We start from the raw sequence: 15,142 nt of genomic DNA, 5'->3' as shown, positions 1-15,142 counted from the left end.
TATGATTTGTTTAGAAATGATCAATACGTAATTATCCTTTGTGATTTTTGTATGGGACTACGTTTTTATTGAAACACATTGAAAGCTAGGCCTACTCCACTTGTTCATAGCCTACGTTTTCTAATGATAAAGAAGATTATGATGCTCATTTTTAGCGGTAGCCTACAGTTTGGAGAACTAGGACAGTCTGCAACCGGAAACGTTGATGGTGTGATAAGAAAAAAATCATGACGTGTTGAGGTACTATAGGGGCAGAGACAGACAACATCTGCTTAATGAAGAAATCGTATTTATTTTCAGCAATCAGTGTTAGGCTACATTTTCGATAGGCCTGGATATAAGGCAAATAAACAACATTAATAACAACAACAATAATAATAATGATAATATAATAAAAACAACAACAATAATATGGCCTATATTAAGGTGAAAGTTGCCGAAAGGCTGCCTTTTAACCATCTCTTTCAAGCCTACGTTGGCGGATCCTCCAGGCCGAAAGCACAGTCAGCACCATTGTGAGCAGAATCAGAACACAAGCCAGTGTGATCAGAAAGTAGGTGAAAACGCACACAGACGCACCTGTGGAAACCAGGAGAAATATTTGTATGAAACAACATTTCCAAAATGCACCAAATGCAAGGGTTTCACACCAAAACAAAAAAATGTGGATGCTATTAATTTATTCTAAGGGAAATTTAGTAGGGGGTATTTCATAAAACTGACCTTTGGACATGTCAATTGTACCGGTTTTGATCATGTTTGTAGTGTGATTGTGGCTAGAAAGACAGGTCAAAGAGAACGACTTGTCTGAGCTCAATGTAACCACAGACCATCGTGTGAAGCGACCGTCCGCATCTATTCCTCCACTTCCAACTCCTTTCATTTTTCTCACATGTCCATTTTCTGTTATTTCCCAGTAAGGGTTACTCCAGTCAGCGCGCGCTCCCACTATCTCACACTGGAAAACGTGCGTCTTGGCGATTCCGGACCCATAGAACAGACGAATAAGCGGAGTGTGATCTGAAAAAGACATGCGACGGAAATATTAAGCCACTTGACGATTACAATGTTCATGCATCTGAAAGTCTTTTATTTAAAACCACCATACCTGTGACAGCTAAGTTCACGTATGAAGTGCCTAAAAAAGCCTTGGTCTTTCTCGCCCTAGATACTGCGAAATAACTCCCGGAATCTGTCACAAGTGTGTTGTAGATCGTCATAAATCCTATACCGTCTGACATGCCCACCGTGTAATGTAATTTGTTCTCACACGAAGCAGAATGAATCATTTCAATTTCTCCACTGAGTTTCTGTCGGTACCAGGTGAACGTCGAGCTCCCAGAGGCTTTAACATGAGTATTAAGTGTCACGTTATGTCCTATCCGCCCAAAAATGATTGGGGAAGGATTGTGCCACCCAACAGCAAACACTGTAGGAGTAGACAAACACTATTATTATTATTTCATACAAAATACAGGTTCCCTGCAAAGGCATAATACGAAAATACCGCATAGCCTATTAGTTTATATCAAATTCACTTACCACTGGCGGTGCTTATAATTAAAATGATGAGCGTATCCACTGAGAGCATGTTCTCAAATGAACATGCATAGCCACACCGACACATTCATGCGCGCTCTCTTTCTCTCACTCATATTTTAAGGGGGCAGAAGTCTGACGCGCGTCGAGAGACGCCAAAGTTTAGAGCCTTATCATTTTTTTTTGAGCGTCAAGTCCGGGAGCTTATCTATTAAATAGTAGGCCTACACTCATATTATTATAATGCGCTTATTGTAGTCTAGCCTACTAAATGATGCGCTCCCCATAAGATACATAATTTAACGCTCCTTTTATTAAATCATGCCTCCCTATTACTAAAACATGCGCTCATTTGACTAAAAGCAGGAGAAAAACATCTGGAAGCAAAGATCTCCTCTCTTGCTGCAATGACAGGTGGTCATAGGCATTCATTTAACATTCATTTTCGTGTTTAATTAATTTAGTTTATCCTATGACAAAATGGCATAGCCTAATTGAGATTAGGCTAAATAATGTTTTATCTGGATTTCTATATGTCCATATCGTGATTCTCACAATTCTGTATGGTTGTGCGTGGGCCCTACCACAACATTCATTCCTGCCGGCGTCCCTGATGTTCCTTAGAGCAATGTATATGGCAAAAATGGATATCCTATTTTCCCCTCCTTCCTTTTTAAAATTAATAGATGCTAAAAACAGCTGGGGAAGGAGCAAACAGGTGGCCAATCCCAGATTTCAAACTAATGAGAGAACATATCACCTGTTTAGCCTAATGTCATGATCCAGCTCAAATAATAGGCCTATCACATACGCTAACACGGGACGTAAATTAAGCTACATTTTAAGGCCACTTGTACACAATTGGCCTTAAAATGTAGCTTAATTTACATCCGTTCCGACTCCCGTGTTAGTGTATGTGATATTATTTGGCTTTTTAGCCTAAAACATGTCAAATCCAAGACTCTTTTCCTCATTGTTTCCTTGTTGGTGGAATGAGTCGCCCAGTGCTCTTCGTTCCTGTAATAGTTTTGGGTCTTTCAAGAGGGGTCTAGGCATATCTGTTCAATATGCACTTAGTTTATTAAGCGTTTCTTATGCGTTATGGTTTGTATATTATAGTAGGCCTATTTATTTATTTATTTTCATTAGGCTATTGATTGAATTGACATTGTTGTTTATTATTGCTGTTCTCCTTAGTGTAGTCTCACCAACGTTTTAAATTGTTTACTGTTTTAACTATTGTATTGTTGTTATTTGTATGTCGCTTTGGGCAAAAGCGTCTGCTAAATACCATAATCATAATGTTATGCAGCCTATAGGGTAGGCCTACTTGACATAGGGTGTCATGCGTGGGCTTAGGTTTCAATAGGCCTACATAAATTCAAAAGACATGTCTGACATAAATAAACTTTAACGCTGACTTGTCCACTAGGGGGCAGTCGGTCCATATGAGAAATAGCTCACCCTTTCACCGCACTTCAGTTGTTCTAGACCAGGGGTCGGCAACCTTTGTAACATGGAGTGCCAGTTTGAAATTTTCTTCTCATCTAGTGTGCCATTATCAACGATAACGCAAAGTTAAATTATGACACAAAATACAAAAACATTTCCAATATACCTGGAATTTTATTCTCAACAATAACAGTATCTGTATTCTTAACAAAATAGCCACATCAACATTTCAAAGACTGAAAAACAGCTAGCCTACACATTTAAACTAAAACTAGTGTAGGCTGAGGCAACATCAAATTATCAGTTGCCTACCAGACAGTCAGTGTGATCCCTGGCCCTGCTTTGCTTGACTTAGCTCTGTGATCTGGGGCTTGTAGTTAGTTACTTTGAGTTGCAAACAGGCCTCAGAGTGCTCCGTTGTTAACCGACTGCGGGTGGGGCTGAGCACATGTTTCATGTGTGAGAACACCTGCTCACAGAGATATGTTGACCCGAAGACTGACAGCAGCGCCAGTGCAATGCCCCTGAGACAGCTGAATTTCTCAGGTGTAGATGCCCAGCAGGTGAGGATGTGGGCTCCGTGATCTTTCACTGGTGTGGCTTCCAACTGTTTTCTGAGCTCTGCAAACTTGGTCACCCACAGTGTTGAGCTCTTCAGCTCAATCAGCTGCATTTCCATGTCCTCTGTATCCATCCAGTCGATCAGAGTGGCATCCAAATCAAGTCTATCAAAGCTGTCGGGCTTGATCAAGATAGAGAACATTGGTCCGTACATTTTAAAATCCACAAATCGCGTGGTGAACTCCGCCTCCAGCACACGCATGTACGTGGTTATTTCAGCGGTGCTGATGTTGCGCAGGGAGGACAGCTCTCTCAGGTGTCGGAAGTAGCGGAACGTGGAGGTGGAAATGTCATCTGAGAATACTGCCAGCTTACCGACAAAAGCCGTCCATGTCTCATACATGTCCAAAACAGTTTGTCCTGCACCTTGCAGTCTGAGATTGAACACGTTCAGATGTCCCGTAATGTCCGCCAGAAACATAAGTTTCACAATCCACTTCTCGTCCTCCAGTTCTGGATATTTTTGGCCCTTTTCATTCAGAAAGGCCTTGATAGCATCAAAGCAGCTGACAAATCGCTCCAGAACTTTTCCGCAACTCAGCCATCTCACTGCTGAGTGGAGAGGCAGATCTGTATATTCGCTGTCCAGCTCCTCGAGCAGGGACTGAAACTGCCGGTGCGTCAGTGCAGATCGCTTCACTATGAAGTTAATAATCTTTGTCACCAAGGCCATAACTTCATTGAGATCCGAATTTGACATTTTTGCGCACAGATTTTCCTGATGTATTATGCAGTGGAGTTTCATGATGGGGTGGCCGACTTTTTCTTCAATCAGTTTGACAGCTCCCTTGTGTCTCCCAACCATAGCGGGGGCGCCGTCTGTGGTCACTGCAAACACTTTTCTGATGTTAATCCCTCGTTCTTCAAAATGTTCAATTAATGCCTTGGCCACGTCTTCACCTTTTGTAGTGTCAGGCATTGGCTTCACGCAGCATAGTTCCTCTCTGACAGTTGAATCACAGTACCTTGCCATGACTGCCAAACGCGGGATGTCATTCACATCCACGCTTTCATCAAGTGCAATGCTAAATACCGCAGCATCTTTTAATCCAGCTGTTTGCTGAGCTCTGACATTTTCAGCCATTTCATCAATACGTCGCTGAACACTTCTAGCTGACGTGGGAATGTCCTTTATTCGTGACTTGATGGTTTCTTTATTTGGCAAGCTTTCAAAAAGAACATCTGAGCAACTGAGAAAAGCCTCCTTAATAAATTCGCCATCCGTAAACGGCTTCCCATGCTTTGCAATGCAATGCGCAATGCGATAGCTTGCTTCTGTCCCGTGATTTTTAGCAGTGGTAAAAACCTTGAAGGAGCTAGCTTGTTTTCCATATCTGGACACAGCACGTTTAATTGACTCTACTTTGTCTGCTTGATCTTTGAAGGTCTTCTCGTGCTTCGTCTCAAAATGACGCTTAACACTTGAAGTTCTGCACACAACATTCTCACAGCATAAAGTGCACACAGCACGGTCCTTCACAAATACAAAACCAAACTCTTGTGTCCAGCAGGACTGGAATGGCCTAGTTTTAGCCTTTTCAGCAGCCGGCGTTGCCATTGTTCACAATATCATGCTCTGTCATTCAGTCAGCACGAAGACAGCGGACAGGGCGCTTAGGTCACGTCACACACTTTGATCTGAAATTCGCGCGCCTGCAATTTAACGCAAATCCACGCAGTGGTGTCCTCCGGGTCCTAGTGCCGGCATTCAAACGCTCACAGACAAAGAGGCAGATGCTTTTATTTTTTAAACAGGACAGATAAAGTGAGTATCGTAATAATACTAAGGTGCCAGCGTGTCAGTGTTTATTCCGCGGCGTGCCACCCGTGGCACGCGTGCCATAGGTTGCCGACCCCTGTTCTAGACGCTTGCGTCCAACCAGAGAATGTCTAATAGGACGTAAACGGGCTTTGGTCTAACTTAGTAGCCTAGCCCTAGGCTATGGATTGTCGACACAGTGTAGAGATGTGTGAAGCAAAAAATAATGGGCAAGGTAGGCCTACACTTAACAAGTTGAGGTTGAGAAGCGCAATAATAAACGACTTAAGCTAAATAGGCAATGCGTCTTTTGCAATAAAGATTTGCCTAACACCGACACAATATAGAGGGAATGGACCGACATCAGTCTGTAAAGAAAGATCTCGGAAGCAATTTCCTGTCCGAAACTAGAAATGTGCAATAATTGCTAGATTGGTAATCGCCTACAGAGGGGCGGTGAGTAGAGTAGGCTAGGCCCTGTCAGACAATGGCAGAAGTGCTGTTCGTCATGATGTCATGAGGTTATCAAAATGGTTTTGGAAACGTTATATCAAGGTCAAAAAATGATATTTTAAGGGTGGCTTTAAAAAACCTTGCCGTCCGCTGTCTCACAGAACCTCGGATTCTAGAGCGCAGGTTGCGTAATCCCTGCCTCAGAGCCATATACCTTTATATGGCTCTGCCCTGCCTGATAAATAGAGTGATGATTCAAAACGAACACTGATGCATCGCATTCCACTTAACAGAGCGTTTCCATGGTTTTCGTCGATCAGTCGGTTGATCTGAGACATAGGCCTATCCACACATTTGTTAGCCTATGCTGTAAGTTAATTGAGGGGAAGAAGTTGTAGAAATAACAAAATAAATTAGTCAAGATAAAACACAGGCCTACAACTGCCTGATGTAGCACTAGCTTTCTATCTAATATAATGTTATTTTGACGTTCAGATCTTCCAGAAATGGCTTTGAGAAATATTTCTGGCCGCGGTCGCCATAACATTGCTAGGCCTACACACCCTCCTCAGAACCGAAGAATTGTGAATCTTGATAAGAAGACCTGTGAAGAAGTCATCGCCATCATTGAAAACCTCAGCAACAAGTAGGCCTAGGCTAAGTTTTCCTCCTAGTGAGCCACAGTTCATCAGTGGCCTTATCACATAGCCTCTTAGCCTATGCTTTTCATATCTGATCATTTAGGCTACCGACCTTACCCTGACAATCGATTCATGTCATAGCCTGATTTTTTTTTTTTCAGGCAATGGCAAACTTTGACAAAAGACTTGGATAATGTGAGTGTCAAATATGGTATAGTCTCTAGTAGGTCTAGCTACTGTACTGTCTCAGTTTTCATTTCTCTGGCTATGCATTCAGCAGAGGCCACTAGTCTACAGTATGAACACTAGTTTAAAAAAATAAATGACTAAAAAAAAAAAAAGTTTTGAATGAAGTTGAAAAGTTTACATTAAGCATAATATAGTATGCCAACAGCATCAAGTGACAAATTGAAAATACCAACAATAAAATAATGAGTTTTCATAACAAAACCATAAACATAGAAACTATACCTCTGTAAGAGAATGAATGAATGAGGTGCAAGGTGAACACGTGTCTATACACACTTCTGTTTCTGGTTATTTATTTAGTATCATACACTTTTTGCAGTGTATTCCAAAATACCTGCTGGTGTCTTACTTTGTGTTCAAATTAGATCACCAGAAAGGAGTTTGCTATGATTTGCGTGGGGATTGTGCAGCAGTTGACGGATTCCACCTACAAGAGGAGCAAACTGGTGAACTCCCATGAAAAAACATCAAGTGCAAGAGCTGCAGCACAACCTTCTGTTACTGTGTATATATGTTTTTCAGATCTTATTTTTTCTGTGTGTGTTCTATGTAAAACAACCGTGGATTTATGAAAGTCATAAAATAAATATTAACTTAAGTTTATTATCATTATTGCTACTACTTGTGCCAGGCTTATGAGCTGCATTTAGACATTATATGATTTTATGATTTTAAGGTCAATATATTACATTATTGAATACAATATGTTCCATTCTGTTTTGATTGATTTCTACTGATTTATTTCATTTGAATTACTCAGGTCCCCACCGGAATCACCTCAGGGGAATGTTGTCATCACAGAAATTGTGCAGGAGGTCAAACTAGCCCTGTCAGCAGCCTTGGATAGCAGCGTTTCAGGGAAAGATTCATCCTCTGCCATCTCTGAAGGTTGGAGTGCGCTTTTCCTCCAACTGGAAGAGGACACTTTGAACGTACTCACGGCGAGACTGGACTCTTCTGATTTTTTTGCTCGAATGACCAAAGCCAGCTGCCCATCAGTTGAAGATGCTCAGCTGGACTCTGAAGTCAAAAGCTCGTCTGATGAGTACGCCTTGGAGAGTGGCGGTCAGCAACCTGAGGCTGCAGCAGCAGCCAGCACTGCTGTAGAGGAGGATGTGACCTCATCCAAGGAGGAAGAGGTCACCACAGCGTGCACAAATGAAGTGATAAGTCAGATTTGTGATGCTTACAAGTCTGCTGAGCTGGAGGAAGAACGCCTCAAGGCTGCTAGAGAGAAAGAAGAGGAGGAAGAACGCCTCAAGGCTGCTAGAGAGAGAGAAGAGGAGGTGTCGCTCTTGACCGGCCATTTTGTGGACAACGTCATGACCCAGCTCAAAGAGCTGGCCTCCGCTGGCAAGTCCCCGGCCTTTCAGTGGGTGCCGAAAGATGTGTGTTTACCCTCCGCCTGGGCTTCGAGGGCTGCTGACCAGAACATCTTGAGTCCGCAGTTCCAGATCGCGGCTCAGCAGAAGGTCAGTGAGGTCCTCAGACAGTCCGAGTCCATATCTGGGGAGGCACGTTTGGGTCACGTCCCTTCTGCGGCCACTGACATTGTGAGGACAATAGTGAGAAGCCTGGCCAAATTGCCACACTCATTAGGATCCTTGAGGTCTAGAGAGGACAGGGATGACCCCACTGGCACAGCTCAGGACATTTACCACGGTGTACACAGCAAGGTGAAGCACTTCCTATGGGGCAAGAAGACCAGTAAACAGGGCAGTGACTCCCAGTCTAGCGATGGCACCCTGGCATATGATACAGAGAGCTCTGGTGGGATGAGTGGGGAGGAGGAGGAGGAGGAGGAGGAAGAAGAGGAGGAGGAGACAAGTGTGGAGGAGGAGGAGGAGGAGGAGGAAGAAGAAGAAGAGGAGACAAGTGTGGAGGATGAGAGAAATGAAGAAGATTTCCACTTCAAATCATCAAACGATGGAGTGCCACTCTCACGTGTGAAGTCAAAGGAAAACCAAATGAAAACTGTTCCAGAGGTTTCTTGGAGTAGGTCAAAAAGAGGTTCCATCTCAGAACAGAAGACACCTGGGAGAAAAGCAGACTTAGAACTTGACCTCAGTAAAACCAACCACCATCCTGAACAAACAACACCAGCCTTAAGGGCACCACAGCATGCCCAACGCCTGCCAACTATAGACATAAATGCAACAAGAGATTATTTGCACAAGTTACTGTGCTGCGTACAAGCAGACGAACAGGTCAGGGCTGAAGACATGACAAATGTGACAGAGACAGAAACTTCAACATTGCACAACACCTCGGAATCACACAATTCTGATATTATTGGGATCATGCAGAGAGAGAGTTCTACAGAAACTTTAGTAGACAGTGCACCTGGGAGAAAAGCTTATCTAGAACATGATGCTGTTAAAACCACTCAGTGTCATGAAGAATTACTGTGTTGCATAAAATCCAATGATCAGGTCAAGGCTGAAGACGGGACCGAGGCAGGAACTTCAACATTGTGTAACATGGCTGAATCACATGTGTCTGATATTATCTTGATTATGGACAGAGAAACTTCAGTAGACCATACACAGTCTGACTCTTAGCGCCCTGAAGGCTGCCCATGGTCTTAAACTCCAGCGAACCTTTGACTCAGGACTATGTGAAAGACTTGTTTTCATTCTGACTAATACAAATGTGGCCAAGCTATATATTTGAAACACATTGAAGTTCACATGGATGATGAAGATGGTGCTGGAATATTTTAAAATGATAAAGAAATAAGTTTAATTCAGAAGTCATGAATTTGAATTTTTGCAAGTTTTGAAACTTAATATGTTAGTATGTTGGTTGCGCTGGCGTATGCCACTTCTTTTTCATTCTGGGAAGTGGAGACAGTGGTTTTGCTTTAGATTGGTCTTGATAGATTAAAGGTAATGGTGGACATAGTATTTAAAAAAACGTTATTTGAAAGTAATGGGACTATAGTCTGCAAATATACGGTAGCTATTGAGGTCTGCTATTGAAAGAACACAAATTCATCAACAGCTTACTGACGTGTGCATCAGTGGGTCACCTGCTTGCACACCAGATTACTGAAACATGGCCTGCTGTAGAGGTTGACTGATGAAACTAATGAGGACAACACATGATTTGAGTGCATTGTTTTGTAGACATGCACACAATTAATTCATGTTAAAGTTTAAATAAAAATAACACTGTGATAGGTAGGTAGGTGTTTGTAATTAAATACTGAAGGAGAATGTACACAGATGAATCTACGATCACATTTGAATTTGAGTTACAGATCTGTCTGGCAGTTGTTCAATTCACAGCACCTCCCAAAATCACTGAAAACCCATGTACCAGAAACCCTCTTATCCAGCATGGGGTTGGCTTTATAGGATGACATGGACAGGAGAGTATGGGAGTAGGGTTAGGAGCGCTGTTGAACACAACCAATGTCTGCTCTCATGTGGTGCTATTAGCCCAGATTACATGGACTTGAATCTTCTTTGGAATTGATTAAACACCTGTATTTGGAACCTTTGCATTTCCAGAAATATTTGGTAAAAGTTTAATGTACCCGTTTAAGTTTAATATCACTGCTGGTGACACCCCTTGGAAATCAGAGATGAATGAGGTATTCCTAGATTAATTATCTTTTGAGAATCAGTGAGGTGATAGCCAGGCTAATAATCTTGTATTCACATTTACCCAAATGGAGGTGGAGCTGTTAGTATTTTTGTGTAAAAAATACATAAATAAATACACAGACATATGAAGACAAACTATAAGTGCAAAGCATATACTGACGACTCTTTCCTGAGATGGAGACACATGAGCACTGGTGGTCGCCGAGTGACATCTTGTGGTGTTTTACTTGCCCGTGGCATTTGCAAAGGTGCAATGCACAAACATGCAAGTTTGTGCAACTTGATGAGATATAATGTTTGACTTGAAAAGAGGAAAAGAATGTGCAGGTTGATGTTTGACTTGAGAAGAACATGCAGGTTGAATGGAGTGCATTAGTATGGTGAGGACAGCTGGTTATGGTGAAGATGGCCTATGCATGGTTAGACACGTCTTTATCGCCTTCAGTGTGCAGGCTCACCAAGGTGGGTGGGAGTGGGTTGACTATAACAGAGAGAGAACAAACAGACCATTAAGCTATCACAGGGGGTGTTGACATTCTTTTGTGCACAAGAAACCTGTGAGATATGTTTTCATTGTTTGGTGCACAAGAAACCTGTTTTCATTGTGGTCATTTTCTCACCCACAGTCTCATTTGCTGTGGTCACCCACACAGGCTACTAACACATTCTGTTGTATAATTCTGTTATGTTTCAAACACAGACTACATTATGTTTTTTTCCCCAATCTGATTTCTCTGCAGGGTCTCACGGTTAACTGATATTTAAAGTACTCTGTCGCTCATGCAACATAAATATCAAGGCTTGTTTGGTAAAAATAAATAACACATGTTTATTTGCATCCATGGAGTGAAAGCACTATGTTATTCATTTGACTATAAATTTAACAAAATAATGAACAAACAGAACTTTTAAAGAGACAAATAATCTTTAGTAGGATTATGTTTGCACTCTGCAATTCTCATTATCAAACTCCAGATCGGGTGTATAGGCTACTCACTGATGGTGAAAATTAACGTGGAAAAACAGAGAATTGAATTCATGGCGAGCGCTACCTTACTCTTGGCCGTTCTCTCTGTCTGGTGTAGGCTATGAACCCAAGATTATGACACCCCCTGTAAAGGCTTGAGACATCCTCTCGTTTTCAGCGCTTGAAAGCTTCGTACCCACCCGTCTGATAGTGTGATTAGATTATTCCGTTCACTTTGTCTTGAAGAAAGTACTGTCAGACTGTCTTATTACAAAATGTTTGTAAAATATTAACACACACACACACACGGTATCCAGCTTCCACAGCACATCGATATCATGGGGAATTAATTTTTAAAGTCTGTCCAAAGAACAATTTAGCTAGAGCAAGATCTCAGGGCTTTGGACAATGTTGTTTAGGCTTCTCATTGGATCCCTCTTTTCCATAATGTATTCAATGTGTTTTTATGCATTAAACAGACCATTGTAAATATGTAAAAAAACAAAAGCAAATGTTCAGTTGTCTTTTAGCATGTCTGCTTAGGCCCTATACATGCAGCAGCTGTCAGTTTGCCGGAAGTCCATGAGAAATATTATGACAAAACATTAGGGTCAGGCACATATTTTTTCTGTGTTTCACAAAAACAAATATATAAAACTTTGTATTTAGATTATGTTTTGTAACATTTTTGGCATAAAGAGTTTTTGTGATTATTAAGGTTCTGTGTTAACTGAAACTGAAAAAGTTCACCCCACCTCCCCAAAATGCCACGGTTTAGCTTTAGTTTGACATTGTGCTTGTTTCTATTATTAATCCAAAATGAAAGTAAGTGCTCTATGACAAAAAAAAAGAAATACCGTAGTATGACCGTATAATAGGAGAGATTTCGCCATCATATTATCATGAGGTAGGAATACAGGTCCGTCTCACAGTAGCTATTTTCAGAGTTTAACCAAAGGCCTTACCTTTACAAGAGTGAAAAGGGTGACAGTGTGGCTGAGAACTTGATATGCTTGTGGTTAGTACAGTTACTTTGACAGAATGAACAAGAATAGGGACAGCATGCCCCCTTGTGATAAGTCTGTGTAGGTAGCCTATATAACTTTCATGCAGTATAACCCAATGCAAGTGTAAGAAATAACTTCATAACATACATGTATAATCAATGTTGTGTTGCAGCACTTCTCAAAGGGCAGGATTGTTCCATATCTGCGAAAAGCCATATACTTTAAGTTTGGTCTCATATGAGTCTCATAAGGAATGAAAATAAATATGAAAAATAAAGCATGGCTACGTGCATTCAGCACAAGAGACTGATGAAGTGGAATACATTTTAGTTGGTGATGGAAACTTTTTATGTGTCACTTGCTAGGCCTATTCATTTGTATATAAACCAAGACAGTGGATTCGTAAAGAAACGCAAGCACCCACCCAATAAGGGTGTGTTAATTATCTCTGTACCTCTATGACATCTCTGTATCTCTGTAAAAATGTATATATATATATATAAGTATATATACTCTTTTGATCCCGTGAGGGAAATTTGGTCTCTGCATTTATCCCAATCCGTGAATTAGTGAAACACACACAGCACACAGTGAACAGCGAGGTGAAGCACACACTAATCCCGGCGCAGTGAGCTGCCTGCAACAACAGCGGCGCTCGGGGAGCAGTGAGGGGTCAGGTGCGTTGCTCAAGGGCACTTCAGCCGTGCCTACTGGTCAGGGTTCGAACCGGCAACCCTCCAGTTTCAAGTCTGAAGCGCTAACCAGTAGGCCACAGCTGTCCCGTGATATTGACATTGTACAATGACTCGAAAAGCTGTAAACAGTGTTGTAAGGCTGCGTGTACAAAACCGCCTGGAGCTCCAGTGGAATTTTGATTTGTTAATTCTCGGTGTAACTGTTGATGTCCCGGGTGAGTGGGTGGAAATAGGGCACCCTAACGGTAAAAAAAATCAGATATTTTAGGCAGTAAAAGCTCCCGTTAAGAACCAAACCAGATTTAAAATAAAAACCAGATAAAGAATAAAAAAGAAAACATTAAAACACAAGGCAATACTACATAAAAGCATTAATGGGCAATAGTTTAAACATGTTTAAAAAGTAATAATTTAAAAAAACAACATTGAATGATCACCCAGAATGTAAATGTAAATCAGGTGTCTAGGCCAAGTATACTTGCGTATTAGGCATGGGCAGTTCACAACTGATTCGGTCAGAAAGAACGAATCCTGAAGGTGAACGACGAGAACTGATTCCCAAAACAAGAGAACATACTGTATGGTCCTGTAATAAAAGAGAGGGAGCTGAACTGGGAGCTGAACTGGAGTGAGAGGGAGCTGAACTGGGAGCTGAACTGGGAGCTGAACTGGAGTGCATCACTTCACTATCTGACAAAAGGACCCTGAACAAACTGATTAACATCTTGGACAATGAGTGTCACCCACTCCACAGCACTATTGTTAAGCAGAAGAGCCTGATCAGCTGGAGACTTCGCTCACTGCCTTGCACAACTGACAGACTGAGAAAGTAATTTGTCCCCAGGGCCATTGAACTGTTCAATGCCTCGCTTAAGGGAAGAGGAGAGATAGACTTCTCTGCATAGTCTGTCTGCCTCTTCACCCCCTCCATGTTTGGTACTGTCTGTCCACTAGCCACTTGTACCACTGTCTTTATGCCTCACTGTTTTATGCGTGCTATATTAGCACATTAGCACATATGCATAACCCCCCCCCCCCTCCATGCCACAGCCGAACTGTGGCCACATTTTCTTAAATAGTTAAATATATAGATATATAGACTTTACTTTACTTTATTTCTGCATTGTTGCACTGTTGACTTACTCATTTGCACTATCACCATGACCACTATCATCATTGCACTACCACCATGACACTCATTCACACAGAGCACCTTAGAGCACCTTACCATACCTTACTATGCACAGAGAATCACAGGCTCAGTCCCTGCCTCAGTCATTGCAAAGCGCCTCTGATTTATTAATCACCACTATGTGGATACTGTTTTTAGAATTGATTTAGATTAAGTGTTAGTATAATTTGTATTTTTGTAATTTGTATTTTAGTATATTTTTATATATTGTATTAAAGCAACACCAAAGAGTTTTTTATACCTTAAAATAATGTTTCCAAAATCGTTTCAGTGGTTCATCAACTCGTAACAGGGTGAACGGCAATTCTGCATTCGCTTTGTGGCCCTCTATCGGCTATAACCGCACTATGTAAGTTTGCCAGATCGGGTAGCGGATCTGTAGTTCGATGGAATGAGACATAAGAAACTACAAATTTGACTTGCATCTGATGTCGCAATACATCGTACTTTTATAAGTCATGCAAAATATTCTACCTTGTCTGTGGACATCGTTATTTGCAAAGCTGGTGCTGGATAAACAAATAGCGTGCGTGCGACAGAGGGAAAGTTCTTTGGTGTTGCTTTAAGTGTTAGTATAATTTGTATTTTAGTATATTTAGCATATTCTTTATCTTCTACTGTCCTTACTGCTTAGTTCTGTTTTTATATTATATACTTTAATTACTCTTTCTGCTGTTAAAGAATGTGTTTGTGTTGTATGTATGCTGCTGAGACCTTGAATTTCCCCTGGGGATCAATAAAGTATCTATCTATCTCTATCTATCTATCTATCTATCTATCTATCTACAAACGAACAGAGCTTCATCTCCCTCGACCGTATATCGCGATTGAGTCTAAAACGTGAATGAGAGTACTACAGCAGGTAGCAACCGCGTTGCCATGGGTAAAAAAATGATAGGCCTGCCTTTACTTACGTGCCTGCCTGCCAGCGCTAGAACTTGGAAGACACCATTTGA

The 15,142-nt window shown here is 41.5% G+C and overlaps 2 protein-coding genes across 5 annotated transcripts; one reads left to right on the top strand and one right to left on the bottom strand.

The window, feature by feature from the left end:
* Nucleotides 1-276: 276 nt before the first annotated feature.
* On the bottom strand, nucleotides 277-2,109 carry LOC125306249. 2 transcript variants are annotated; one of them, XM_048261506.1, is made up of 4 exons: nucleotides 1,543-2,109; nucleotides 1,109-1,429; nucleotides 724-1,020; nucleotides 277-579 (listed from the first exon to the last, which is right to left on the bottom strand). In XM_048261506.1, the coding sequence occupies exons 1-4, from the start codon at nucleotides 1,625-1,627 to the stop codon at nucleotides 452-454; spliced, it is 831 nt and encodes a 276-aa protein (XP_048117463.1). In that variant the 5' UTR covers nucleotides 1,628-2,109; the 3' UTR covers nucleotides 277-451. The 2 variants fall into 2 exon arrangements, with proteins under 2 accessions (XP_048117463.1, XP_048117464.1); XM_048261507.1 differs by having other exon boundaries at nucleotides 1,271-1,429.
* A 4,011-nt stretch (nucleotides 2,110-6,120) lies between these two features.
* On the top strand, nucleotides 6,121-9,466 carry LOC125306127 (neurofilament light polypeptide-like). 3 transcript variants are annotated; one of them, XM_048261301.1, is made up of 5 exons: nucleotides 6,121-6,193; nucleotides 6,320-6,470; nucleotides 6,627-6,660; nucleotides 7,080-7,219; nucleotides 7,475-9,466. In XM_048261301.1, exons 1-5 carry the CDS (start codon nucleotides 6,127-6,129, stop codon nucleotides 9,273-9,275), a joined length of 2,193 nt encoding a protein of 730 aa, XP_048117258.1. In that variant the 5' UTR covers nucleotides 6,121-6,126; the 3' UTR covers nucleotides 9,276-9,466. The 3 variants fall into 3 exon arrangements, with proteins under 3 accessions (XP_048117258.1, XP_048117259.1, XP_048117260.1); XM_048261303.1 differs by lacking the exon at nucleotides 6,121-6,193 and having other exon boundaries at nucleotides 6,436-6,470; nucleotides 7,034-7,219; XM_048261302.1 differs by lacking the exons at nucleotides 6,121-6,193; nucleotides 6,627-6,660 and having other exon boundaries at nucleotides 6,384-6,470.
* The last annotated feature ends 5,676 nt before the right edge of the window (nucleotides 9,467-15,142 follow it).

The sequence above is a fragment of the Alosa alosa genome, chromosome 13, assembly GCF_017589495.1.
Source record: "Alosa alosa isolate M-15738 ecotype Scorff River chromosome 13, AALO_Geno_1.1, whole genome shotgun sequence".
Taxonomy (NCBI): domain Eukaryota; kingdom Metazoa; phylum Chordata; class Actinopteri; order Clupeiformes; family Clupeidae; genus Alosa; species Alosa alosa.
The sequence above is the reverse complement of the archived record's forward strand: the minus strand, read 5'-3'. Positions and strand labels throughout refer to the sequence as shown.